The 26,708-nt window shown below is 44.4% G+C and overlaps 1 protein-coding gene across 1 annotated transcript; it reads right to left on the bottom strand.

Moving 5' to 3' along the window:
* Positions 1-58: 58 nt before the first annotated feature.
* TLR7 (toll like receptor 7) lies at positions 59-22,751 on the bottom strand. The gene is made up of 3 exons (XM_032391157.1): positions 22,654-22,751; positions 22,158-22,258; positions 59-4,557 (listed from the first exon to the last, which is right to left on the bottom strand). The coding sequence occupies exons 2-3, from the start codon at positions 22,158-22,160 to the stop codon at positions 1,408-1,410; spliced, it is 3,153 nt and encodes a 1,050-aa protein (XP_032247048.1). The 5' UTR covers positions 22,161-22,258; positions 22,654-22,751; the 3' UTR covers positions 59-1,407.
* Positions 22,752-26,708: the final 3,957 nt, after the last annotated feature.

The raw sequence follows: 26,708 nt of genomic DNA, 5'->3' as shown, positions 1-26,708 counted from the left end.
ATAAAATCTTAAAAAAAAAAAAAAAAGGCTGAAACCTTCTGAGCGTTGAGGTCTGTAAACCTCGGTTTCTCCTCTCCCTTCCTCCTCCCTGCAATGTAAAGGAATCCATATAATTGTCATCCCTGCCCAATAACTGTAAATAAATAAATGTTCTTGGGGTCCTCCTGCAGAGTTTACTATCAAAACCATCTAATGTTGACAGATCAAGTTGGCAGATAATTACAGATACACCATATTAGTTAGCAAAGCAGTCTGAAAGAACCATTGCATGAGACAATGTTACTTTGGACACAGAACTTTGCAACGCAGATAAAAATATTTGTTTGAGTCCGCTCAGGTTGCTGCATAAGGAAACATCATAAACCGGGTGACTTGAACAACACACACTTATTTCTCACAGTTCTGAAGGACAGAAATCCTGGCTCAGAGTACCAGCACTGTCTGGTTCTGGGGAGGGCCCTCTTCCGAGCTGCGGGCTGTTGACCTCTCTTTGTATCCTCACACGGGCACGGTGGGAACACAGCAAGCTAGGTCTCTGCTGTCTTCTTGTAAGGCACTGATCCCATTCCTGAGGGCCCCACCCTCATGACCTGATCACTTCCCAAAGGCCCACCTCCTGAAACCATCACACTGGGGGGTTAGGATTTCAGCATCTGAATTTGGGAGGGAACAGTCAGTCCATAGCAATATTTAAGCAGGTAAATTATCATCAAAGGGAAAGAGCCTCACTTTGTATAAAGGCAGATCACTTTAATTTTTTCCGTGTGTAAGTGCACTATGTCCACCAGTGGTATAGATGTTTTTCACTATTTCCACACGGAACCCTGCAACAGGCCCAACGGCGAAGAGAGAGTGGCACCTAGGCAACGACCCATCGGGAGCCAACTCTCAGTCTACACAGAAGGGGGCGCTGGGTGATACAGAAGCCATCGGTTGAGGAGTTGACTGTTTTCATTTCACTAACTCTGGTACATTGTAATGTCATAGACGCAGACCCTGAGCATCTCTTACCCTATTTCTAGACATACCAGTACTTGTTATGGGTAGAAGTGCAATTCTTCTCAGTATTTCGAGATTGTGTGTATATTTCATAATCACAAGAGAGTTATGGGAGAATCAGAGACTCGTGTCCTCTCCTTGCCGGTCTTCTCCCAATAGTATCTATCCAGGAACAGAAAGGAGAGGCTCAAGTGCAAATGGAGTCACAGAGAGATAAGAAAGATGACTCGGTGCATTATACAAAGTCCATTGTCCCAATTTCTTTGTCACTGTGACTCTCCTCTCTGATACGGACCATCCGGTCTTAAGAGAATTGGAAAACACCCTTCTAGTGAGCCATTTATTGGAAAATCTAGGCAGCCAACCTTCTCCTGGGTAAGTTAGGCAGTCCCATTTTGCAAAGAAGGGCTAGACCGTCTCTTTGAACACCTGACTATAGGTCACATGATTGTCTGTGGCCAGGGCATTTTTCAGACACTGCCAGAAGTACGGGTGAGCCTGTGGGTTTGTTGGCCACTCAAGGACAGAGCTCTTACAGAGCCTTTTCCGGAGCTGGAGGAACTTGGATTTCTGAAGGGGCTTCTCAAGGAATATCAAGATAATGACGTCCAATTTTTCATCCATGAGCCTCTGATGGGACAAGTAAAATGCTATCTTAAAGTTCTCAGTCTTTGCGTACTTGTTTGTCATCACAAACACCGTCTTTTTGCTAAGCTGTATGCTCTGGGAAAGGTTTTCCAAAACTGGCTGCCCTGGTAACCAATCCCTTTCCTCAAGACATAAATTAAAATGTTTCTCTCTCGGGTCTTCCAACTTGGCCACCAGCTCATCCAAAACCCACTCTGTCACCGCGGGATCTTTACTGTCATACACAACAAAAGCATCATAGCAAGAATCCAGGGATGTCAGACGCCGATACCCCTTTATTTTGGCCTTACAGAAATGGTAGCTATACCACACATCCCAGAAGTAGAGGTGGTTTGCTGTTGTAATCACCATTAGAGAAAGAGCCACCGACAGGGAAAGTGAGAACAGAATCAGATTAGTCAGATCTAACTCACAGGTATACAGATCCAGAGAGACTACACTCTGGCCCTTGTGTGCTCCTGGCCCCACACAAGTCACATCCGTGGCCAAGTAAGGAATGATCACCTCCGTATGGTTAACCCACCAGACAAACCACACAGCATCACAGGTGCACAGAAAGTGATTGTGATGCAAAAGTAACATCTCCAGATTGTTGAGGACATTTTCTGGAAAGCTAGTCTTTTGGATAATCTGGATTTTATTTGAGCTGAGGTCCAGATACCGCAACTGGAAAGCATCTTGTAGAAAATACTTTGTCAGATGACTGATTTGATTATACTTAAGAATCAGTTTCTTGAGGCTTCTGGAACAGTTGTATAATCTGTCAGGGACAGTCTTCAGCTTGTTGTAGCTGAGGTCTAAAGTTTCTAGACTCTTCAGATACTGGAGTCTTTCCCAGGTGAAGGATGTGAGCCCATTTTTGACCAAGGAGAGAGTCTTTAGATTCGGAGGCATGCCATCAAAAACTTCAGAAGGCAAGAAAGTCAGGGAATTTTCAGAGATGTCTAATTCCTCTAGGTTCAGCAGATTCTTGAAGAATTTTAAGTATCTGTTATCACCATCTCTCCATAAAACATCCAAATGATTTCCTCTGAATTCCAGAATTCTAAGAGACTCGCTCTCCATGGTCCTGCTGGTGGAGGTAGCGATGTCATTGTTGTTCATCATCAGTTTCTTCAGAACTTTTAGGTTCTTGGTAAAGTTTAACATGTGAGTAATTCCTTCTGATTGAAAGTAATGGCTGTTACTGCTAATATCTAGAACTTCCAGGTTGCGTAGCTCCTCAAATGCTGTTGAGTAGAGTAAATCAAGCCGGTTGTTCGAGAAGTCCAAGTATTTCAAGTCCACTAAAGGCTGGAATTCACTGCCATTGAGAGTTTGGCCAATGGTATTTCCTGACAAATTTAGGCATTTGAGGAAAGAAAGATGCCGAAAATCAGAGGACTTGATAAAAAATATATTGTTTCTACTTAGGTCCAAGGTCTGCCCATACCTGTAACAATCTTTATTAAAAGGCAAGAAAGAAGGAGTCTCTTTGTTTTTGAACCTGCAACTCCTTGCGTACTCATCATATCTGAAATAATGTAATGTTTCGAGGACCTGAGGTGCATGACCTTCTACAGAAGTTCTGGTGCTAGAGCAGAAGCCAACTTCGCTTGAATCTCCTGAAGGTGATATTTTATTCATTGAAAGATCTATGACTTTCAATGTTTTGAATTGTTCAAATAGGCTGAGGTCTGCAATTTTTATGAAGTTAGTGCCAAGATCAAGAACTTCAAGATTGGAAAGGCTCTGTAACGGGGATAGATTATGGCTGCTCAGCTCCTTAAAAACGTATCCTTTGATCCGCAACACTTTCAGATTTTTCAGTGAAGAAAATGCATTTGACAGATTCAGAGCTGCACGATAGACTTGAAGTTCATAATTGAAAGACAGATCCAACTGGACAAGGTCGTGAAGAAGATACAAAAATTTGGCATCCCCAATTTCTCTGGCCAAGAAGTTTTGGGAAAGATCTAGCTCCTTCAGTTTTTTAACGTTTTTAAACCATCTTTGGGGCACATGCTGAAGAGAGTTACTGTGCAGACGTAACACTTGTAATTCTGTCAGTGCATCGAAAGCCGATGGGTGGATCTGTAGGGGAGAATTATTTTCACAGGGCGTACAAGGAAATGGAACATTGTAACAACGAGGGCAATTTCCACTTAGGTCAAGAAGTTGCAGTTGATGGAGGTTATTAAAGTCCTCTTCTTGGATTTTTGCAATGGCGTTGTTATAAAGATAGAGTTCTGTTAAAGTAGATGGCAAAGTAGTAGGGACATATGTGATATTGTTATCTTTTAGGGAGAGCAATTTTAGATTCTTCAGACTTAGGAAAGCATCTTTTTCGATGAAAAACGAAACGTTACAAGGGTTGCGAAAATAGCAGTTTTGGCCCAAGTAGAGCTTTTCTATATTGGTCAGTTCTGTTAGGTTATTTTTCATGATAGAAAAGATACTGTTGGCCTCAAGGCTCAGCAGCTGCAGGTTGGGAGGAAGACCCTCAGGTATTTCTAGAAGCTGGTTTCCATCCAGATAAAGGGATTTCAAATAAGTGAGTCTACTAAAGCTTCTGGGTTTAATCTGTGGCCTCCTGGTGCACAGATGGTCTTTGGGCCCTAGTCGAACAGGTATACAGTTGCATCTGAAATCGATCTCGACCAAATAGTCCAGCTGGTGGAAGGAGGCTGGAGAGATGCTGGGTATGTGGTTAATGGTGAGGGTGAGGTTGGTGGCATTGGTGGGAATACCTCCAGGGATTTCTGTCAAATGCTTGTCAGTGCAGTCCACAATCACATGGGCCTTTGGAGCATCCAGACTGACATCACAGGGCAGAGTTTTAGGAAACCATCTAGCTCCAAGGAGTTTGGAAATTAGGATTATGTTTAAAAAGATAAGGAACTGTCTCTTCAATGTCCACATTGGAAACACCTGAAAGCATAAGAAAGACCAAATCATCATCATTCAAAGTCATTCTAAAACATACCAAGAATCAGATTTGAAATTTCCCATCTGCTGCCTCTCTTTTGCTACAGTTTAAAGTAGACAACCCAGGTCTTATTCTCAATCGCCTAAATGGCATCTCCCCACCCCCCATGACTGTACTTGCCCTACTACGGAGGTTCATAATAATCGAGTTACACATTTAGCTTTTAGCATGTTAGCTTTTCGATTCCATAGCTTTGAAGGTGGTAGAAGCAGCATTTTCCTATTCACTGTTATTTAAAATAGTACAATGAAGGAGCTATCAACTAGCTGCCAAAGTCTGAAATTTGTGGGTGAAGGAATACTAAAACAAAAATATATTGGGAAGAATGACACATTAAGACTTTAGTGCAGGGCACCTGGGTGGCTCAGTCGGTTGAGCGTCAGCCTTCAGCTCAGGTCGTGATCCCAGGGTCCTGGGATGGAGCTCCACATCAGGCTCCGTCTTCAGCGGAGAGCCTGCTTCTCCCTCTACCTCTGCTCCTCCCCCTGCTTGTGCACACTCTCTCTCTCAAATAAATAAAATCTTAAAAAAAAAAAAAGACTAGTGTAGTTACTGTTTGCTTGCTAATAAGCCTGCTCTGGTACATATTACAAGAGGCTTTCACAATATTCAAGACTCTTAATATATTTTTTTTTAAAGATTTTTTTTTTTATTTATTGAGAGGGAGAATGATAGAGAGAGAGCATGAGAGGGGGGAGAGTCAGGGGGAGAAGCAGACTCCCTGCTGAGCAGGGAGCCCGATGTGGGACTCGATCCCGGGACTCCACGATCATGACCTGAGCCGAAGGCAGTCGCTTGAACAACTGAGCCACCCAGGCGCCCCAATCCTCTTAATATTCTAAGTAGAAAAATTAAGAGATCCATTATCCCCATTTTATAGTTGAAGACCTAGCTCAGCAATAGTAGCTGATTTGCCCCAGGACACTCAACTCCCATTTTGGCGCTGCCATTCTATGAGCTTATTTTCCTCTTGGATTGTTTTTGGAAATCCAAGATGATTTGGGGATGAACATTTCCCCTACACATTGGCTTTACATTACATAAATTTGGAAAGGAGAGAGCAGAGAGTCAGGGCATTGCCTCAGTGAGTCCTGATTGATCAACGACGATACTTATGGGAGTGAAAGGAAGGGGGACCTAGTAATAATTATGCTAAGACTATAGGCAGAAAACCAAGACTCTCTCAGGCAAACTGGTACATATGGAAACCTACCCATAATGGTGGTTCTTGGGCAACCAGGTTTAGCATGAGAGACAATGGGACCCTGGGGAGAAAGACCTTAAAATGTGGTATGGGGAGTACTGAAGAGCTTTGCTAGTCACCATATTAACTTGAACTGGCCCTGCCTTAGAGGGTGGTTTAACCAGGGACTTGCCCTCAAGTTTCAGGATTTCTATCAATATTTTACTCCAGAACACTGGTTTTAGTTTAACTGGTGCTAATCCATGGAATGATCTAGCCTGTGTCTCTACAACAGGCTTCTAAATCAATTAATGTTTTTGTCATCCCAATTGACTGAATCAGCCAATTGTGTTGATATCTAATAAACCAAATGCCTACTTTCCTTAATTCCTCTAATAGAAAGGTAAATAAGCAAATTTTCCCTCAGCTTTTTTTTCTCTAATGCAAGATGTTTCAGAAGGATCTTGAGAGCTTCTTCATACATCTTTATGTGCCTAAAGTTTGTTGAGGTTAGAAGTGCAACACTGTCTTTTTTTTTTTTCCTCTCTTTCACCACCTTGTCTTCTCCTCATCATCAAAACCATTCACTGAGTCCAGTTGACATTCTTCATTGACCCTCTTGACATCCTCCTTGCTTCGCCATTTTAGCTGACACAGTTTCAGCTGAGATGATCCCACCCTTGGTCCACTCTAAAACCTCATCCTTGTCCTCAGGCTCTCACTCTTCGAATCCACCCTAACCATTAAACTTCCCAAACATTAATCAGATGACATTACTCTAAAGTCTTTAAAATGATTTTTTTCTTTTTTTTTTTTTACAGAATGAGCCCTAACTTTTTATCATGGCATCCAAAGTCTTCCATACTTTGTTCCCTATCTACTTGTCCAGGCTTCCCTGATACACTGCCCCTACCAACTTCTCTAGTCACTAACCCAAGCCCAGTTTGTAGCTCCTTTACTTGCAAATCCTTTCACCTGGACTACTCTTTTCTGCCATTTCCACCCACCAGAATTCTAGTTATCCTTTAAGGCTTTACCTCCCAATCTAGAGCATTCAGATCCCTGGGAAGATATGGCACTAGGCCAGGGTGTACGGGAGGCCCTTAGATAAATATGGTCTATCTCCCTTGAGCATGAACTTTACTCAAGGTTTTAGGAGAAAAAGGGGCGCCGGGGTGGCTCAGTTGGTTAGGCGTCTGCCTTCGGCTCAGGTCATGGTCCCAGGGTCCTGGGATCGAGCCCCGCATTGGGCTCCCTGCTCAGCGGGAGGCCTGCTTCTCCCTCTCCCACTCCCCCTGCTTGTGTTCCCTCTCTCACTGTGTCTCTCTCTGTCAAATAAATAAATTAAAAAAAAAAAAAGATTTAGGAGAAATGTTCATCACTCAGGGAAGAGGGGTTGAGCCAAGATGGAAAAAGGAAAGAAGTAGAGTGAGCTATTTTTATGGTCCCTGATTATAGGATCCCAGACCCTGGGCCCCATCTCCAGCTATGCTTTTGTCAGAAGACATGATGGGTTCATGAACCCCAGTATCAGAAGGTAATAAGTAATGCTGCTAAGGGCGTTACTGTGGACCTGGGAGGTGTGCTGTATTCCAAAGGGGGCCAAAATAAATAAAGGACAAATTGTGAACCAGGTGCCCTCTTCTGATCCCACTCCCACGAACCTAGATGAGCTCCTGGGAAGAACTGGGAGGATCCCTGAATTAGCGGAGGTAAAAACACGAAGTGACAGCAATCACCACACCGAGTTTCCAGAATATACCTAGTTTAAGTATTTCTATGATGGGGGGAAGTAGATGCTCTAAGATGAAGGCAGTTCAATTATAGAAAAAATAACAGCGGTGTGTTAGTAAATGTTTAACAACCGGCTGTCCTCCCCCAACCCACATCTCTGATTCGTGAAGTCCTGATTTATAGCATCTGCCAGTTCCCATAGTGTGAGCTGCCACTGTGATGTCACCGAATGCGGAGGTGGGGAGAGACGTGCAGAACTGCTCTGGCAACCCTGCCCGTTAACACACCTGCGACAATGACTGTGAAATTTTTAGCCTCTACATATGGACATAGTATGAACTAGAAGGAAAAATTAATCAGAAAGTCTTTTTTTCTCCCTTATTTCTAAACTTTGTCTGGCACCTGTCCACCTTTCCCCTTGTCTACTAGCACCTCCTTCCTGCCATTAGCCATTAGGTCTTACCTGGACTACCGCAAGAGACTCCTAACTGGTCCACCCAATTCTCCTTCTCCTCTACAATTCATTCATCAAATGGCATGAGAATAGTCTTTATAAACATGAATCACACCAACTGCAATGACTTCCTATTACACTTTGAATCTTTATTATTGCTTATATCATGCATGTTCTGACTCAAGCTTAGTTCCATGACCTTGAACCATCCTTCTCCTACTCTGACCACATGCCAGACATCTGGCCTGTTTTCTGTTCTGCATTTGAGCCAGTCTTAGCACTTGCTGTTCCCTCTTCCTGAAATTATCTTTCTCCTCCTCTTCCCATAGCCAGGTCATTCTCAGCCCTTAGGTGTCTGCACAAATAACACATATTCGGACAGACCTTCTCTGGCCAACTCATCCGATACCCTCCCATGTAATACTAGTGATAGTGACAGTAGCATTTGTTAACTTAGGTATCACTTACTATATTCTGAGCATCATTTTCAGTGTTTAAATATATTAACTCATTTAATCCTCTTAATAACCACATGTGAATGGTACTACAGATCCTCAATCCTTACCCAAAATCTTTGGGGCTAGATGTGTTTTGGAACTAAGAATTTTTCAGATCTTAGAAGGTAATATGATACATGTATCCACATATTATATAATATCCTTACTGAGGCCCAGGGCAGCATCCCATAATCAAACACACAAAAATTTGTGCAGTGAAACAAAGAACTCTCCACACTAAGTGAGGAAAGAAGGGAGAGAGGGAAATCAAGAAAAGCAAGCGAGCAAGCACGCAAGCACCCAAGCAAGAAAAGAACTAGCTTGTTCAGTTCAGATCAAGATTCACCTCCGAATGAATTCAGGTCATGTGTTTGCCATTGACCGAGTTAGGACAAAGCTTTCAGGCTGGGGATTTTGGAACTGTGGACCTCTATTATTAATTTCCATTTTACAGATGAGTCCACTGAGGTACAGAGAGGTATATGTACTCTGTACTAGATCACCCTGCTTTATTTCCTTCATGGCCCTTAGCACCATCAGAAATTATCTTGCCAGTAGTTTATGTGCTTATGACTTGTGTGCTTATTTGTTTAATGTCTATCCTGCATGAGAAGATAAGCTCTGAGAGAGCAGGGCTTTGTGTGTCCTTGTGTAAAACAATGCCTGGCAGTTAATTCGTGTTGCATTATGTTTGCTAAATACATGAATAGAAGAATGAATGCGTGCATGAATGAAATAAAGCAAAATACTTCCAACAAATTTCTCCTTGGAGTAGATTGCTTTAGGCTACAGCCCCGGACTTGCTGAGAGATAACATTCTGTCTCGTCTATTTGCCCGAGGATTCCTTGGGGAGAAAGGTTTCAGGAGCTCTTGTTTTCTACTGCCCAGTTCGAACCCGTCTTCTTCAAGACACTCTCTGGGATCAACCCAGACAGAAGTAGTCACTCCCTCTTCTCATCTTCTACTGCCCTGATTATACATGAGGTTGTGAAACACCACTCCGGACTGAGGGTTGGAAGAACTGGCTCCCAGTCCTGGCTTGGTACCCCACTACCCATGTCCCCTTGTGAAGCAGCCACTGTGCTCAGCAGAAGAGCCCCCTCCAAGAGAATGGCAGACATGGAAACAACAATACAAGACACACCAAGGACCCAGACAACTGCCCAGGACCAAGACAGTGGACCTGGACCAGAAAAATTCCCCAACAATTCCTTAGCGAGGAATTGCACCGAAAACTGGTGAGAAAAAATTTATAAAAAAATATAACAGAATTCCACTGACATATTCATTCTTTCATTTGACAAATATTTATTGAATACCTACTAGGGGCAGTAAACACACAGCCTCTGCCCTTAAAGAGTTCAAAACACAGCGGAGGAGAGAAAAAAATATGGATTTAAACTAAAAACGTGGAAAGACCATTAGTTCTTTCCAGACAAGATGCTGACACTTGTGTATGTGGAGCTTAATTGTATGTTGTTCTTATTCCACGTGGTATTTCCTGACACTTTAGTTATTTTTATCATCCTCATCGAAGCTAGAGATTGTTAAATATCTTTGTCCCCTTTCTTTCATCTCATAGTGATAGAGTCTCCATTAATAGTTGGACATGCACCACTCTGAAAAAGAGTCTATATCCCAGACTCCCTTGCAGCTAAGCATGGCCTCGTGACTAAGTTAACGCCAATGTGATGTGAGAGGAAGCGAGATGTGCAATTTCTGGGATATGTCCTTAAATGGTGGGGCTGTTCCCCTTCTTCCTGTCTACTTCCATCCAGCTTCTTGTAATATGGGTGTAGTAGCCACCTATCTTGAATTTTGCAAATGAGGAAAATGTGCTAGGGATGATGAAGCAACAAGGTAGATGAGCCAGAGCACCCAGATCCTTGCACGATCTCATAGAGCAGAGTATAAATAATGGCTCAGAACTGCTGACCTCTAGGAGTTTATGAGAAATCATAAAGTTGTTATACTAAGCCAGGGTTAATTGGACTTTCTATTGTACAAATGCAAACCTACTTTTAGCCAGTGTAGAATTTAGAACTTGGAAGTAAATTGCTGCTCGTGAGAGAACCAAAAATATGTGATGTCGATGTTATTAGGCCATGGGCAAGACAGATTCAGACGTCGGAGGCTGGAAAGCTAGCACCCCATGTGACACCCTAGCAAAACACCTGATACAACTATCACCTACGCCATCTTGGAAGGCAGAACACGCATCAACTGTGACTTTTGTTTTGTTTTCCCAGTTTTATGGAGATACAATTAACATATAACATCGTATTGGTTTAAGGTGTTCAACCTAATGATTTGATAAACGCATACATGGTAAAATGATCACAAGTCTAGTTAACAGCCATCACCTCACATTGTTACAACTGTTTTTGTTGCGGTGAGAAGTTTTAAGATCTACTCCCTTAGCAACCTTCAAATACACAATATTGTTAACTAGTCACCATGCTGCACAGGACAGCCTCAGAATGCCGACTGTGACTTGTGACTTTACTCTTAGGGTAAATGGTTTGGCAAGACTGGGAACGATGATGCCTGTTGAGGGCTTCTGACTGTTTTTAGCAGTATTAGGGGAGGCATGAGCCGTGGCTTAAGTCAGCCATCTGCAAGCAGGGATGGAAGGAAGTGCAGCTCTACCAAGTGAGGTTTTGTCTGCCTGCAGCCGGAACTCTAAAGTTGATTAAGACTTCCTTAATCTGGGGCCTTGCAGGGCTGAAAAAGCCTCCTGCTTTACCCCACAGGAAAGCAGATGAATGGACAGAATCAATAGCAGCCTTAAGAGAACATGTGTGTGCTCACATGCATTTTTCAAGCATTTTCCATTAAGTATTTTCCAGCAGACAATGGAAGCCAGTCTAGCGCAAAGAATCTGATTAGGAATGCTGCCTTGCCCTTGACTCATACAGCCTCTGGGGAGTTGATTACATTGAGACTGAGGAACATTGACAGAATACAGAATCTTTACACTTAAAATGGTCTGGAGCTGCTCTAATATGATAGCCACCTGTCACATGTGGCTATTTAAATTTAAATTAATTAAAATTAAATGCAATTTTAAAATTTGGTTTCTCAGTTACACTAACCATACCTCAGGTGCTCAAGAGCCACAGTAGGCACTAGGCTAGTGTCCGAGCCTGCAGATACATTGCAGAAAGTTCTATTAGAGAACACTGGTCTAGACCAAGGGATGGCAAACTTTTTCTGTGAAGAGCTAGAGAGTAAATATTTTAGGCAAAATTGAGACTATTATGTGGGTATGTAAATTACCATTTAGAATGCAACTCATTAAAGTTGTAAAAACCATCCTTAGCTCATGAACCATATAAACACAGGTGGCTAGACAGATTTGGCCCACAGGCAGTAGTTTGCAAACCCCTGGTCTAGACAAAATCTTAGGCTGTATTAAACTTGCGCATAGAATTAACTCTAAGCAAATTCAACCTAAGACTGCCAAGATGAGAAGAAATTATATTGCCTACAAAGCCTGTAAGTCTGTTCACATGTCGTCAATTTCAACCAATAGCCTTTAGCAAATGATTTCATCATCACTGTGATTCTAAGAAATACGTTTGTTTGCAATGAGGTGAGTGAAATGCAGAGCCTACAGAACCGGACCAAGGTAAGACTCAAGCAATCCAGACACAGAGCTTGCACTCTTGGCTGCTCTGTTACACCACCTTTCTAGAAGGCTCCACGTCAACACACCATTCCTCCCTCTGGGTGGTGAACGACCTTAGGTCCAGAACCTTGCTTGCCTTTACACGCACTCTATCATTACGATGCCTGCCACAGAGTGAGCATGAGATCAATATCTGCTGAATAAATCAAGGCTTTGAACTTTCTTAAAATCCCATGGAAGACACATATTGAATGATCATAAATAGCAAAGTATTCCAAAGGTCAGATTGTTGGCAAGGAAGTGAGGAGACACCAGGAGGGCTTGGGACCTCTAAAAGGAAGGGGTAAAGTGGGAAAAGTGCCACAGAAAGAAAGGGGACAGTGTCAGAGGAAGGCCATGGGAAGTGAAACTGCAGAAGGTCCCCTACTTGATCCTTTGTCTCCCCTGGGAACAGGCACACCCTATGCTCCAGCCCAGCTGGCCCTTGTGATGCTCTATGGCAGGCGGCAGGTCTCCTGCCGCTGCACCAGGAGCCTGGAACTCAGAGGTACCAGCGAGTTCGCATTCTACGATTGGTGCCAAAGGGAAAAATAACTGCAATGAAAAGTTGGGTTCTTCTTTTTTTTTTTTTTAAGATTTTATTTATTTGACAGAGAGAGACACAGTGAGAGAGGGAACACAAGCAGGGGCAGTGGGAGAGGGAGAAGCAGGCCTCCCGCCAAGCAGGGAGCCCGATGTGGGGCTCGATCCCAGGACCCTGGGATCATGACCTGAGCCGAAGGCAGACGCTTAACGACTGAGCCACCCAAGTGCCCCGAGAGGTTGGGTTCTGATCAAGCAAAGGAGGAAAGAAAAATGGACTCAATGAACAAAACCTTTCTATATTTTTTAAAGAGAAATAATACCTTTTGAGGCTTCCAAATTTAAAAGATATTCTTGAGAAGATGACTGAAAAATATGAAGTTTTGGGGCACCTGTGTGGCTCAGTCGGTCGAGTGTCTGACACTTGGTTTCGGCTCAGGTCATGATCTCAGGGTCGTGAGATCGAGCCCCGCATCGGGCTCCACATTCAACGCAGAGTCTGCTGGAGATTCTCTCCCTCTCCTTCCCCCTCTGCTCCTCCCCCTGCTCGTTCTCTCTCTTGCTCTCTCTAAAATAAATAAATAAATAAAGTCTTAGAAAGATGTGAAGTTTTCTTTTATTCCTTAAGTGTGGAAATGTCCCCTTTCAGACCACTGGGAACTACCCGCTTCGGACTAAAGTGGGGACCTTAGCTTCAACTAATGGTAATGTAAGAGTTCACTTGATGCCAAAGGGGTGCCTGGCTGGCTCAGTCGGTAGAGCATCTAATTCTTGATCTTGGGGTTGAGGTTGAGACCCATGTTGGGTGTAGAGATTACTTAAAATATATGAATAAATAAAAGTCTTTAGAAAGAGTTCACTCGGTGTTGAGCCAGACCTATTTTTTCATCTGATACAAAGAATCCACATTATTTTGTTTTGCTTGTTTTGGCAACAACGGCCTAAAAACACGTGCCCTTCAGTAATTTGATTTGTAAAGTAACAGAAGACACCATGACATAAGCTCAGCTTTGGCTGTGAATCACAGCTAATTACACAGGCAAATACACTGGGTAAACTTGGAGGCTCAATTAGCGAGCTAAATATGGTTAAAATGGGAATGTTTGACTCTGTACGCACAGGTGTTCTCCTCTCTCAGTAAATCACCTTTTTGTTAAAATGGAAAATGTAGAATTCACATTGAGCAGTCATCAGTCATTTTTGTTTTTTCATAACGGCTGCCTTTTATCACGTGCTTATGACATGTCAGATGCTAAAGAAGACACAGTATTGATATTACTGAGCCCTGACAGTGAAACTAAAAGGACATATAAATATTCCCATTTCACTGATGAAGAGGTAGCGATCAGAGAGGCAACTGAACTAAGAGTCCAACTCCATGCTGACCAATCCTCTTCAAGTTACCTCATATAGTTATAGCAAATGCACTTGGCATGTTTGCCTATGTCTTGGTTTATTTCCATTTCAGTTCAAGGAATCTGAGCATTGTAATGTTTCCATATTGTGCTATTTAGAGCTTTTCTTAAAGATTTTATTTATTAGAGAGAGAGAGAATGAGCAGGGTAGAGGGGCAGAGGGAGGGAGAAAGAGAGAGAGAGAGAGAGAGAGAAGTAGACTCCCTGCTGAGCAGGGAGCCCCACAGGGAGCTTGATCCCAGGATCCTGAGATCATGATCTGAGCCAAAGGCAGCCGCTTAACCAACTGAGCCACCCAGGCGCCCCTAGACTTTTTTTTAAAAAAAGATTGATTGATTGATTGATTTGAGAGAGTGCAAGAACATGGGATACCCTCTATTCCTTGAGTTGTTTTTTTTCATAAAGCCATGTGTTGCTTTTATCTTAAAAACATTTTAAACATTACAGAGCAAGTAATAAAACCTTAGCATAACAATGTGGAAGGAAATTGTGAAAAATGAACATTTCAACAAGTACTGATTGATAACCTGCTACATGCCAGGTACCACTTCTAAGTGAACCAAACAGAAGAGATTCCTCCTGTTCCTAAAGCTTATGTTCTCTAAATAATGAACTGAAAAATATAGAACTGTAATAATCATATCGATGTCAGGTGATAAGGGTTAGAAAGAAAACGCAGGGCAGAGTGAAGGGGGTCAGGCATGTGAGGCGGGCTTGTGACCATAAATGGGGTGGTTTGGGTGGACATCACTGAGAAGTAGACATTTGAGCAAAGATGTCAAGGGAAGGAGGAAGTTGACCATGCAGCTCTATCCAGGGGAAGAGCATTCCAGGCAGAGGGACAAGACCCATGCAAAGGAGGAAAACATGCTGGAATATTCGCAAAGATGGTAACAAGACTGGTGTGCCTGGAACAAGGGGAGGAGAAGGACAGGAGATGAAGTCAAAGGAGGGGGGCCCAGCCCTGCATCACACATGCTGGGCCCTGCCAACCATTCCAAGGAAGGATGGTGGTTTTTACTGAGTGGAACGCTAAAGAGTGACACGGCCTGACCTACATTTTAGAAGACTCATGCTGGTTGCTGTGTTGAGAAGAGACAATGAGGGGCAAAGGTGGAAGGATAGAGGCCAGTCAAGAGGCCATTGCAGGATTTCAAGCAACAGACCCAGCTGGCGAGGGTGCAGGTGATGAGAACTTGCCAGATACTGGATATATTTTGAAGGTGAAGCCAAATAAAATAGGACTTGAAAGTTCTTGGAAGAACGAGGGATTGGAAACAGCAGACAGGGGCGCCTGGGTGGCTCAGTCGTTAAGCGTCTGCCTTCGGCTCAGGTCATGGTCCCAGGGTCCTGGGATCGAGCCCCACATCGGGCTCCCTGCTCTATGGGAAGCCTGCTTCTCCCTCTCCCTCTCCCCCTGCTTGTGCTCCCTCTTTCGCTGTGTCTCTCTGTGTCAAATAAATAAACAAAATCTTTAAAAAAAAAAAAGGAAAGAAAGAAACAGCAAACATTTCTGGGAAATTTCCTACAAAGGGGAACAAAGACACTGGCAGGCGTTCACAGGGCCAGTAGGGTCAAAATAATTTATTTTAGGAGGAGAGAAAGAACAGCATGTTATAATGCTGGTGAGAACGGAAAAAAAAAAAAAAACAACCTACCAAAAAGCATTCATGATGATGATGAGGATGAGGATGACGATGACAATGTAAAGGACAGAAAATGGAATGTGGAGCCCGAGCAGGAGAGCAGGGAGGAGACCTAGCGCACCAGCAGGGAGACCGGCTCTAGCTAGGAGCAGAAAAATCCCAAACTTAGTGTTAAGAGTCCGCACATTTGATGACACATCTCCCATCCTCCTTGCATGCCAGGCAGGCCTTTGTGAGTGTTTCCACGGAGAGCAGCACCACAAGTAAGCAGGCCTCCTGCCGAGCAGGGAGCCCGATGCGGGACTCGACCCCAGGACCCTGGGATCATGACCTGAGCCGAAGGCAGACGCCCAACGACTGAGCCACCCAGGCGCCCCGCGCTCGTTCTCTCTTGAGCTCTCTGTCTCCCCGCTTTCTTTTTTTTTTTTTTAAAGATTTTATTTATTTATTTTGAGAGAGAATGAGAGAGAGAGAGCACATGAGAGGGGGGAGGGTCAGAGGGAGAAGCAGACTCCCCGCTGAGCAGGGAGCCCGATGCGGGACTCGATCCCGGGACTCCAGGATCATGACCTGAGCCGAAGGCAGTCGCCCAACCAACTGAGCCACCCAGGCGCCCTCCCCGCTTTCTTTAGAGCCCTGAGCCACCAGCCTCGGAAGAGGCCTGGCCACGCTAGAGCCGCAGGGCGTGGGAGACACCCGAGCAGCCCCGGCTCGGCCGAGCTCCCGGCCCCACCACACCCGTGAGGGAGGCAGTTTTCAGCGGAGTCCAGCCCCGGGAACTGACTGCCAGGGCCTGAGACACCGAGCACCAGAGCCGCCTCCCGGGGCCCAGCTGAGCCTCGAACCCAGGGCACGTAAGAGCATAGGATGGCTGCTGTTGTAAGCCCAGGCCCTCCGGGGCCACCTGTGAGGCGTGCAGGCACGGTGTGTGGGCACAGAAGGCCGGGGAGGTGCACGAGGAGAAGGGGGCCCGTGGGGGTCCTCGGCCCGTGGCTGCAGCGTGCTCAGGGGAGCAGGAAGTGAGGAGAGGGCAGGGGTGGAAGAGAGGGGAGAAGGGGCAGAGGGCCTTCCTGGAGGGGGCCACACGAGGAAATCTGTGATTACCCGGTGACAACAAGGAACGCCCCCCCCAAGCCCCTCACCTTTCTGTAGGTAATTTGCCTTCCCCTTGGGCTCTTTCTCACAGAGCTACACTCTGCTTCGATTTCGGTCCTCTCAGCCACATCCCTCACGGAGGGAAATGCATCTTGAGATGGGGATACTGGGGGCCTAGGAACAATGACCGCCATGCTCACCGCCATTCCTTTACCCAGCCAACGGGTCAGGAGGCCAACAGACGGGGCACCCCCTGGGGCTACCGTGTGCCAGGCTTCAGGGGGTGACAGCTCCAGGCAAGATCACACAGCACACAAAAAGCCAAGTCCTGAGTTGAAAAGGGTATTGGAGTATGTATTTCTGGTGGCGGGCACCGCTTCAGGCAAGCTTGGGAAGCAAGGGGTCTCACCTCACGGTGGGGATCCCGCGAATGGCTGGGCTGGGTTGCACCAGAGGTGAGGCCCGGCTGGAAAGGAATCACAAAGGGCCACGGAAGAGGCTAGGAGTCGGGGAGCAATTGCTGGAAACCCGTGAATTTGGATTTGCTCACCTTTTGCCACGTTGATATTGAAACTGTGCCCCATGGGGTTAATGAGGTTGAAACTACCAGAAAGCTGATAGCTTGTTTTTCAGCCAACCCTTTTCCCCTCAAGGTCAACTGATGCGGTTCCAGCCTGTAAACCAGCAAAGTCCAGTCCTGCTGCACAGGCTTCATTAACACACAATGCCTGTAGGCATGTAGTACTTAGGCCGTTGGCTCAGTACCGCGCAGCCTGATGCCCACCTTGACGGTGGATGACAAAGCTCCCGTTTCTGAATATTCATCTTAACCATAAATAAAAGGAACCCAGTCACATCTGCTCAGGGGCTTTGGAAGTGACTCCCCAAGGTCTCCTTATTTGCTTCAAATAAACTTCCCTGTGCGGGACCACCCCCCTTGATGTGCTCTCTATCTGGAACTCTCTGAGGGAACTCCCATCAACTCAGCAGGACACCAAATTGTTTGATAATGAGGTAGGGATGTGGACATCACCCTAGGGGCTAACCAAGCCCCGGGAATAAGGAAGTCACTTAACCTTGGTGAATCACTTTACCTCAAGAGCCTCTGATTTCCTTCTTTTTCTATTTGCTTTATAGACTGAGACTCCACTTGGAATTTCCCTAATAAATTTATGACAAAATAGCACCCCCCCTTTCTTTTTTTTTTGCAAATTCGGAAGATTTCTAATTATAGGCTTATCTCTGTAAAGTGTAATTACCACAAATGTCAAAGTCTCATTATAGAACAACAACAAAAAAAAAGTATGAGGATACAACCGACTTTAAAAATAGAGACTTTTCATCATTTATTTCCTACCATTTTAGCCCAACAGACCTAGTTTTCAAAATAAAAGAATGAAATGATATAAAGTAGTCGTTCCATAAATTAGCAACTTGACAGCTATTACGCATCACAACAGGCACAAAGACCAGAAGATATTAAATCTCATTTGACCTTGGGCGCCTGGGTGGCTCAGTTGGTTAAGCGATTGCGTTCAGCTCAGGTCATGATCCTGGAGTCCCCGGATCGAGTCCTGCATCGGGCTCCCTGCTCGGCTGGAGGTCTGCTTCTCCCTCTGATCTTCTTCCCTCTCGTGCTCTCTGTCTCTCATTCTCTCTCTCTCTCAAATAAATAAATAAAATCTTTAAAAAAAAAATCTCATTTGACCTTACACCCTGTCTGCTTGCTTCCCATAAACCACCACCAAACCATCGGCACACGTTCCTGTAAGGGGCCAGTTAGTAAGTATTTTCTGTTTTGCAGGCCATCTAGGCTCTGTCACAACTACTCAACCAGCGAGGAGGTTGCCATGCAGTGCAAAGGCGGTTAGAGACAATATCTAAACAAACAAAACTATTTGTGGGCACTGAAATTTGGATTTAACGTAACTGGGATGGGTCATGAAATAGTATTCTTCCTCTGACTTTTTCTTTTTTTTTTTTTTAAAGATTTTATTTATTTATTTGAGAGAGAAAGACTGAGAGAGAGAGAGAGCATGAGAGGGGGGAGGGTCGGGAGGATCAGAGGGAGAAGCAGACTCCCTGCCGAGCAGGGAGCCCGATGTGGGACTCGATCCAGGGACTCCAGGATCATGACCTGAGCCGAAGGCAGTCGCTTAACAAACTGAGCCACCCAGGCGCCCCTTTTTTTTTGTTTTAAGATTATTTATTTGAGAGAGAGAACATGCAGGGGAGGGAGGGGCAGAGGGAGAGGGAGAAGCAGACTCCCCACTGAGCAGGGAGCCCGATGCGGGGCTCGATCCCAGGACCCCGGGATCATCACCTGAGCCGAAGGCAGACGCTTAACGGACTGAGCCACCCGGGCGCCCCCTTCCTCTGACTTTTTCAATCACTTAAAAACATAAAAACTTTTTAGCTTGTAGGCTGTGCGAACATAGGCGGCAAGCGGGGTGTGGGCCGTGGCCACAACATGCCGCGCAGCCCTCAGCTTTGGCAAGCTTCTGAGATAGAAGGGATCTGCTCTTGGCGTGCAAAGACACTGGTTGGTTCATCTGTAATGATGGTTTTTAATTTTAGCACAATCTTTCAAATGTTTAAATGATCAGGTTTGATTCATTTAGTAAATAAATTTCTCATTACCTCTTTGCTTGGCCACAGAGAAATCTGCTATAGTTAAGAGCAGAATAATGGTTTTACTTTTAAAACCGCTTAGCCACGGTTACACATTGGCATGTTTCTTTCAAATACTGATCTCCGCATTTCTGTGTCTATTTCGCATAGTGAGAAGCATTCCAGTCTTAGCTAGGGCTTTGTCGATGGAAAGATTTCATTTTATTTTATTTTTTAAAGATTTATTTATTTTAGAAAGAGAAAGAGAGCAAGCACGAGCCGGAGGAGCAGGGAGGAGCAGAGGGAGAGAGAGAGAGAATCTCAAGCAGACTTCGGGCTGAGCGGGGAGCCTGACACAGGGCTTGATCTCATGACCCTGAGATCATGACCTGAGCCGAAATCAAGAGTCAGACACTCAGCCGACTGAGCCACCCAGGTGTCCCAGAACAATTCTTATTCTGCCACATTAGAGCTCTCTGACTTTGGTGAATCACTTTACCTCATGAGAATTTTCATTTCTCAACTGTAAAATGGTTAGAATGCATTTTGCGAAACTATTAAGAAAAATAGGTAACACACGTGTTCATGTAAACCATCCTCCCAGATTAACCAACACCGAGTAAGCATCTAGCATGTGCACATTAAAAACACCAGGAATATATGATACTTATCAATTTCTAGCTTGCTGTTTTCACTTACCACTATATTATAAGTACTTATGTGTCTCAGTGTTCTTTTAAAAAACATGATTTGAGGAGTGCCTGGGTGGCTCAGTTGGTTGAGCGTCCGACTCTTGGTTTTCGCTCAGGTCATGATCTCAGGGTCGTAAGATTGAGCACCACGTTGGGCTCTGCACTCAGTCTGCTTGAGACTCTTTCCCTCTCCCTCCCCTCTGCTCCTCCCACTGCCCCCCCCCCCCCCCCCCCCCCCCCCCGCTTGCACACACTCTCTAAAATAAATATTTAAAAATTAATTAATTAATTAAAACATGATTTGATGGTTGTATAACATATCGTTTAATGGGGGACCACAATTAAGTAATCCCTCCCCAACATTCGACATGAGATACTCTCTTTGCCATGCCGAATAGACAGCCTTCATAAATAATTTGCCACATCCTTGATCATGTCTTAAGAGAGCTTCTAGAAGTGGAGTTTCCATATCAAAGGAGAGGACATATAACTATTAATACGGTCGAATAATTTCCCTGTGCTTCCTGGCCTCTTGTATCTCTTCTTTTGAAAATTGTTTCCAAGTCTTTTCTTATAAAAGATCTACCAAGTGCTCCTTTTCTCGTCAGGAGTAAGGTATCACAGGTTCTGAGTGTCTCCGGGGCGACAGTGTGTGTCGGGCTTGGTCTAGGTGCAGAGAGCAGAGGGGCTGGAGCACAGCTCCTGGACTCAGGCCGCCCACCCAAGACCACTCAGGCTCCTTAACCTCCTGAAGCCCCAGCTCCCTCATCTGGGCTTCACGAGGCTGCTTTGGAAACTGAAACAGAACCCTAGACATCAAGCCCTTAGCATGACGCCTGACCAATATAGCAAGTGGTCAATAAACCTGAGCGGTCTTTATTATTACCAGTGCCCTCATTCCATCCCTTAAGGGGCAAAGGCAGATGTGGGCATGGGTTTGCATAAAAATAGACATCTGAGTTTCTAGGAAATGAAACTATAAGCAGTTGTTTCCTTTGTAACACAGTCCCCCTGGGGTTAACTCCTCATTAGATCTCAGGCACAAGATGAGCCATGGTGCCCACATTCAGATCTAGAAATCAGGATGGGTTCCCACTTAATGTACTCCATCATGGCTCATTTGGGTGACAAAATAATTTCAGAAAAAGGCCACTGATATCTTTTTCTGACTAATTTTCGGCATCCCTAATAGCTCACACTGCTCGCAAAGAACCTGAACACATATTCTGTGACTTGAGCCTCATGGTGGCCCTGGAACGCACCTGGAGAGGTATTAGAATGTTCTGCCTCGACAGAGAAGGTGAGGCCGGGTACTCAGGCTCCTCGCAGTCACTAGGCCTTGACCGTTGGCTTTCCGTATCGGTCTTCCCAGTTTTAGCATAGGTCTGGTTAGGTCAGTTTCTCCAGACTCCCTCACCATTGATCTCTGATCATCCTTGATATCTGCTCAAATCCCTCAGCCCCTCCCATCCTCCAGGTGATAGCTGATCTCCTTGGCCTGCTTGCAGCGAGAATCCTGTCAAGTCGGTTTATCCAGAAGCCACCCCCACCCCTGATGTTTCACCTTAGTCATTTTCCATCTACTGACCCCCACCCTGCTCCTTGGCTATAAATCCCCACGAGTCCCTTCCGTGCAGGCAACAGAACCCAGTACTCTACCGAGGCTTCTTTTCCCCAAAAACATAGGATGGACAAATTAGATCCATAGAAGCAATTTCCCCAATTCGAACATCTGTTCCTCCTCACTACAGATCGCATTAACTCTGGCAGGAAGCTGGACAGCGCAAGCGTTAATTACTCTGAACTTGAGTAATACTGCCATGATTAATCTGGATTATGAAATATCAATCACAAAGAAGTTCCCCTCCCCTCCCCCCCGCCACCCCCCCCCGGCAAATAACCAAACTACAAATTCTTAAACATCTCTCTTGCCACTGGTTTCAGTTCTTCCCACCAAGAGGACAGAGAACAATTTTTTAGGGAATCTCTTGGCTGTTCTTACCATTTTTAGTCTTCTTCCACAGAGAAATATAGAAGTCTGGTTGAAGAGAGCAGAGCAGGAAAGATGTCAAGATCAGCCTGAGATGGATCCAATAGCTTCAACTAAGATCAAGAGAGAACACCGCATTTTACATTTCAAAGAGGTTAAAGGACTGTAGCTCCCAAACACACTGGGAACTTGCTCAAAAATGTGCTCTTGAAAACAGCCATTAATAGTATTTACTTCCTCAAAGTTATGTAAACTAGAGATATACTCCAGAAAACCATCTCTAGTACTGTTAAACATCTGACTTTATCTTCAGAGAATTGACATTTTAGACTACCAAAATTTTCCTTTAGGTTAAAAAAAAATTATTTTATTATTATTATTTATTATTATTATTATTACTATTTGGCATATGATTTGGATTCCCTCTCCTCTCCTCCCCACTCCCTGAGAATGGCTCACACACATAATTAGTTAAACTACCCAAATTTGTCCCCGGGTGGAAAAATACCTTTCTGGGTTGCATGGAGTGATTCTATGTCTGGAGTCTTCGGAGATGAAGAGATGGTGCTCAGGAAGTATGGAGTCTCAGAGACTCCAGGCTACCAGCCTGAGGGTTTCCCAGTGCAAAGACAAGGTTGGGGGGGTGTAGGGGAGGAGCATGACTGTTAAAACCACCCCAGACAGGAGGTTTGCAGAAGCACCAGGTTCCTCTTATTTCTACCACCCTAACTGGGGCGATGTCTTGTCTAAGTCCGAACAACCCAGTAGGCTGACCTTCCATCTTTTTTTAATGGGCGACTTTCTCAACCTCAGCTCTATGGACCTTTTTGGGGAGATAATTCTGTGTTGCCTTGTACGATGTTGAGCAGTATCCCTGACCTCTCCCCACGAAATGCCAGAAACACTGCCCTTCCACTTGTGACAACCACAGATGTCTCCAGACATTGCAAAATATCCCCTGGGGGGCCGAAGCGCCCCAGGTTGAGAGCCACGGTTCTATAGATATCGGAGAGACAGGCCTAAATTGACCTTGCTCTGTCTTTGCCACCCCCCCCTTTCTGAAAGGGCCCCTTTGGTTTGTAAGCAGTAGCAGAGCTTCCAGCTGGTTGACTCACTTCAGTAAAAAAGGTCAGCTGCACTTGTAGTCTGGTGTCACATAAAGCCTTGCTTCTCGAAGTGGGGTCTTCGCGAGAACTGTTCCCTTTCTTCACTGATGATTGGGTCCTTTCGCAGGGAGAGGCAAAATATCGGTAGTTAGGTTTAAAGGTCTTGAGTCCACCTCGACGACCTGAAGAGAATTTGAAAAATGCAGGTTGACGTGGGGAGATGAGCTGATAACGATCAGGGTTAATATACTGAAAAGTCACCGGTGCCCCGGATCAGCTGAAAAACGACTAGATGCAATAAAAATAGAGATCTTTCCGGGGGCGTTGTTACGAGCCAGACACTGTTTTAACTGCTTTGTATGTATTAACTCGTCAAATACTAAAAAAAAAAAAAAAAGAAAGAAAGAAAGAAAAAAGAGGTAAACATATATATATATATATACATATATATATATATATATATATATATTTTTTTTTTTTTTTTTTTTTTTTACAAGTACTGGAATTGGCGCACCTGGGTGGCTCAGTCGTTAAGCATCTGCCTTCGGCTCAGGTCATGATCCCAGGGTCCTGGGATCGAGTCCCGCATCGAGCTCCCTGCTCAGCGGGGAGTCTGCTTCTCCCTCTGCCCCTCGCCCTTGCTTGTGCTGTTTCTCTCTCTCTAATAAATAAATAAAATCTTTAAAAAAAAAAAAGTACTGGAATTGACGCACATACCAGGTAAGTGATAGTTACACAGGCAGGAAACATCAAATACCTTCTTATCAGACCAAATTGCTATGCAAACATTATGTACAAATCGGTCATTGTCTCACACATAAACAATGACCGATCCAGAGTGGCAATAGGAGAAGAGATCCCATTGAAAACAGTCACAAAAATATGAACTACTTGGGAAGAAAACTGGCACAGAACGTTCAGGAACGAGGGAGGTGGGGAGGAAGGCAGGAGACTAGAATGCTCTACCTCGCGGGCTTCAGGCTTTCCACCTGCCCCCAGGTCCACTCTGCACGCCTTTCCATCCCGCTCCGTGTCCCGGGAGGCTGAGCTACATGAACTTCATCAACTGGTTGGTGCTAAAGGCTGCTTGGTGGGTGTAGCCAACGTGGAAAGGGGTCAGGGTATTTATCCCCGTGGCTCCCTCCCTTTGCAAGGCTGAGGGTAGGGCTGCAACCCTCTAATGATGCTCTCGTCAGGTGATGCTCTCCTTGAGACCACTCTTCCCCAATTCTACTGATTGTTCCTTCCCCTTGCCTTTGGAGGCCTGGGGTTGTGAAGACCTGCCCTGAAGTGCCCTACTCTCCTGATTTCCCTGAATCCTGTCCAAACTGTCTTTAAAAGAAATCGGAGGGGGAGACGAACCATGAGAGACTATGGACTCTGAAAAACAAACTGAGGGTTCTAGAGGGGAGGGGGGTGGGAGGATGGGTTAGCCTGGTGATGGGTATTAAAGAGGGCACGTTCTGCATGGAGCACTGGGTGTTATGCACAAACAATGAATCATGGAACACTACATCAAAAACTAATGATGTGATGTATGGTGATTAACATAACATAATAAAAAAAATGTAAAAAAAAAAGATTGGGAGGTCAGTTCCTTACTACGGTATCTACAAATTTATATGTGTTTTTGTTTGTTTGTTTTATTTTTTCCTCAGTGCACCCGTTTCTGTAACTAGAAAATAAATTCACTTTTTAGTAGGAAAAAAAAAAAGGCACTTTGCTAAATTCATCAGTTTCTTTCTTTGAGTGTGCCACTTGTTGCCGGCCAGGACCCAGGAGTCGGTGAAGGAGATGTAAATAAATGAAGAGAAGTAAGTCGCCGTTAGGGCTAGAGTCCACAACACTGTAAAAAATGGAAATCTTGCTTAAATTGATTTATAAATGCTGTGCAACCCCGACCAAATACCAATAGGATTCCACGAGTAACTTGCCAGATTAACTCTAAACAGGGAGGCATTTTGGAAATCAGTTGGGCATTTTTCTTTATCCCAAAGATTAGGGTTATCTCCTAAAATAATGACACCTACGAGGATGAACAATAACCCCATAATATCTCAATGTTGATTTTGTATTCAAATTTGCCCAGTTTGTCCCCAGTGTCATCTCCTTTCATAGAGAAAATATTTGTTATAGAAACAAGGCACTGGATCTGACTGGGTTAAGACCACATGTGAGGGGGCACCTGGGTGGCTCAGTCGGTTGAACGTCTGCCTTTGGCTCGGGTCGTGATCTCGGGGTCCTGGGATCAAGCCCCATGTGGGGCTCTCTGCTCAGCGGGGAGTAGGCCTCTCCCTCTCTCTCTGATCCTCCTCCGCTTGTGCTCTCTCTCTCTCTCTCTCTGTCTCAAATAAATAAATAAAATCCTTAAAAAAAAAAAAAGAAAAGACCACATGTGAGAATAGCCAGGTAACTTCTAAATGGAAAAGTACCAAAGGGAGGATTTCGCTTCCAGATCTATAAACGCATTATAACGATGCATTGCCTATGGCACGGTTCCAGCACGTCAATGAAAGAGAGGAGATACCAGAATTAAGCAAAGGCACATATGGGACATTAGTTTAAAGTCCCATCAATGACAAAAGAAATTATTAAAATAATGTTGGGCAGCTGGCTTAAAGTTTAGAAAAAATTCAGTTATAGTCTTACCTCGTTTCTTACACCAAAATTAATTTCAGATGCTTCAAAAATTTAAATGTAAGACCTTGAACATTAAAAGTACCAGAAGAAATCATAGAGAGATATTTTTACAATCTTAAAGTGAGAAAGCTGTTCCACATATGAAGACAACAACAACAAACAAAAACCCAACAGCAACAACCTCAGAGTCTGAAAGGAAACACTGAAATATCTGACTACATAAAAATAAATCTACTCTCATCTGCCAGGGAGGCTTTGTGATCAGTAAAGACACGTCCAGGTTTCATATGGTAAGATCCTGAGAAATGATGATACTCTGTACGTGGCGTATTGATTATGCTTTCTTGTCTTGTTATTGATCTTCGATTCGTATCTCCTAGCTCCCCAGTGATACTGCAGACCCCGAGAGTTAGGAATGCGATGTCCCCAGCATCCTGTCCCCAGCGGGTACTGAAGAAATCAAGCTTCATGATGATAAAGATGAAAGTGATCTTGAAAACAAGAACAATTCGATCAGTTCGGTTAATCTTGAGAGGAAGATGGTTACACAGATTAATCAATTGAAGTGACAAGTCATCTGATGAGTTTCATTAGCTGTTTAAATTAACCAGTTTGGTCAAGTGCCACAAGCATAAAGAAAGCCTATTTTTTTTTCCAAAAGATCCTAAGTCCTCCTTAAATCAATGTAGTGAATTCAGTAGCAGAATGGTTATTGACTTTCTAATAATGGATAATGTCATTCTACTTTAACTTCAATTATATCAGTGGCCTGGTTGTTTAAATAAAATCTTCCTTTTCCTTTTTCTGCCCAACTTGA

Source organism: Phoca vitulina, unplaced genomic scaffold (genome assembly GCF_004348235.1).
Source record: "Phoca vitulina isolate PV1807 unplaced genomic scaffold, GSC_HSeal_1.0 scaffold60, whole genome shotgun sequence".
Classification (NCBI taxonomy): Eukaryota; Metazoa; Chordata; class Mammalia; order Carnivora; family Phocidae; genus Phoca; species Phoca vitulina.
The sequence above is the reverse complement of the archived record's forward strand: the minus strand, read 5'-3'. Positions and strand labels throughout refer to the sequence as shown.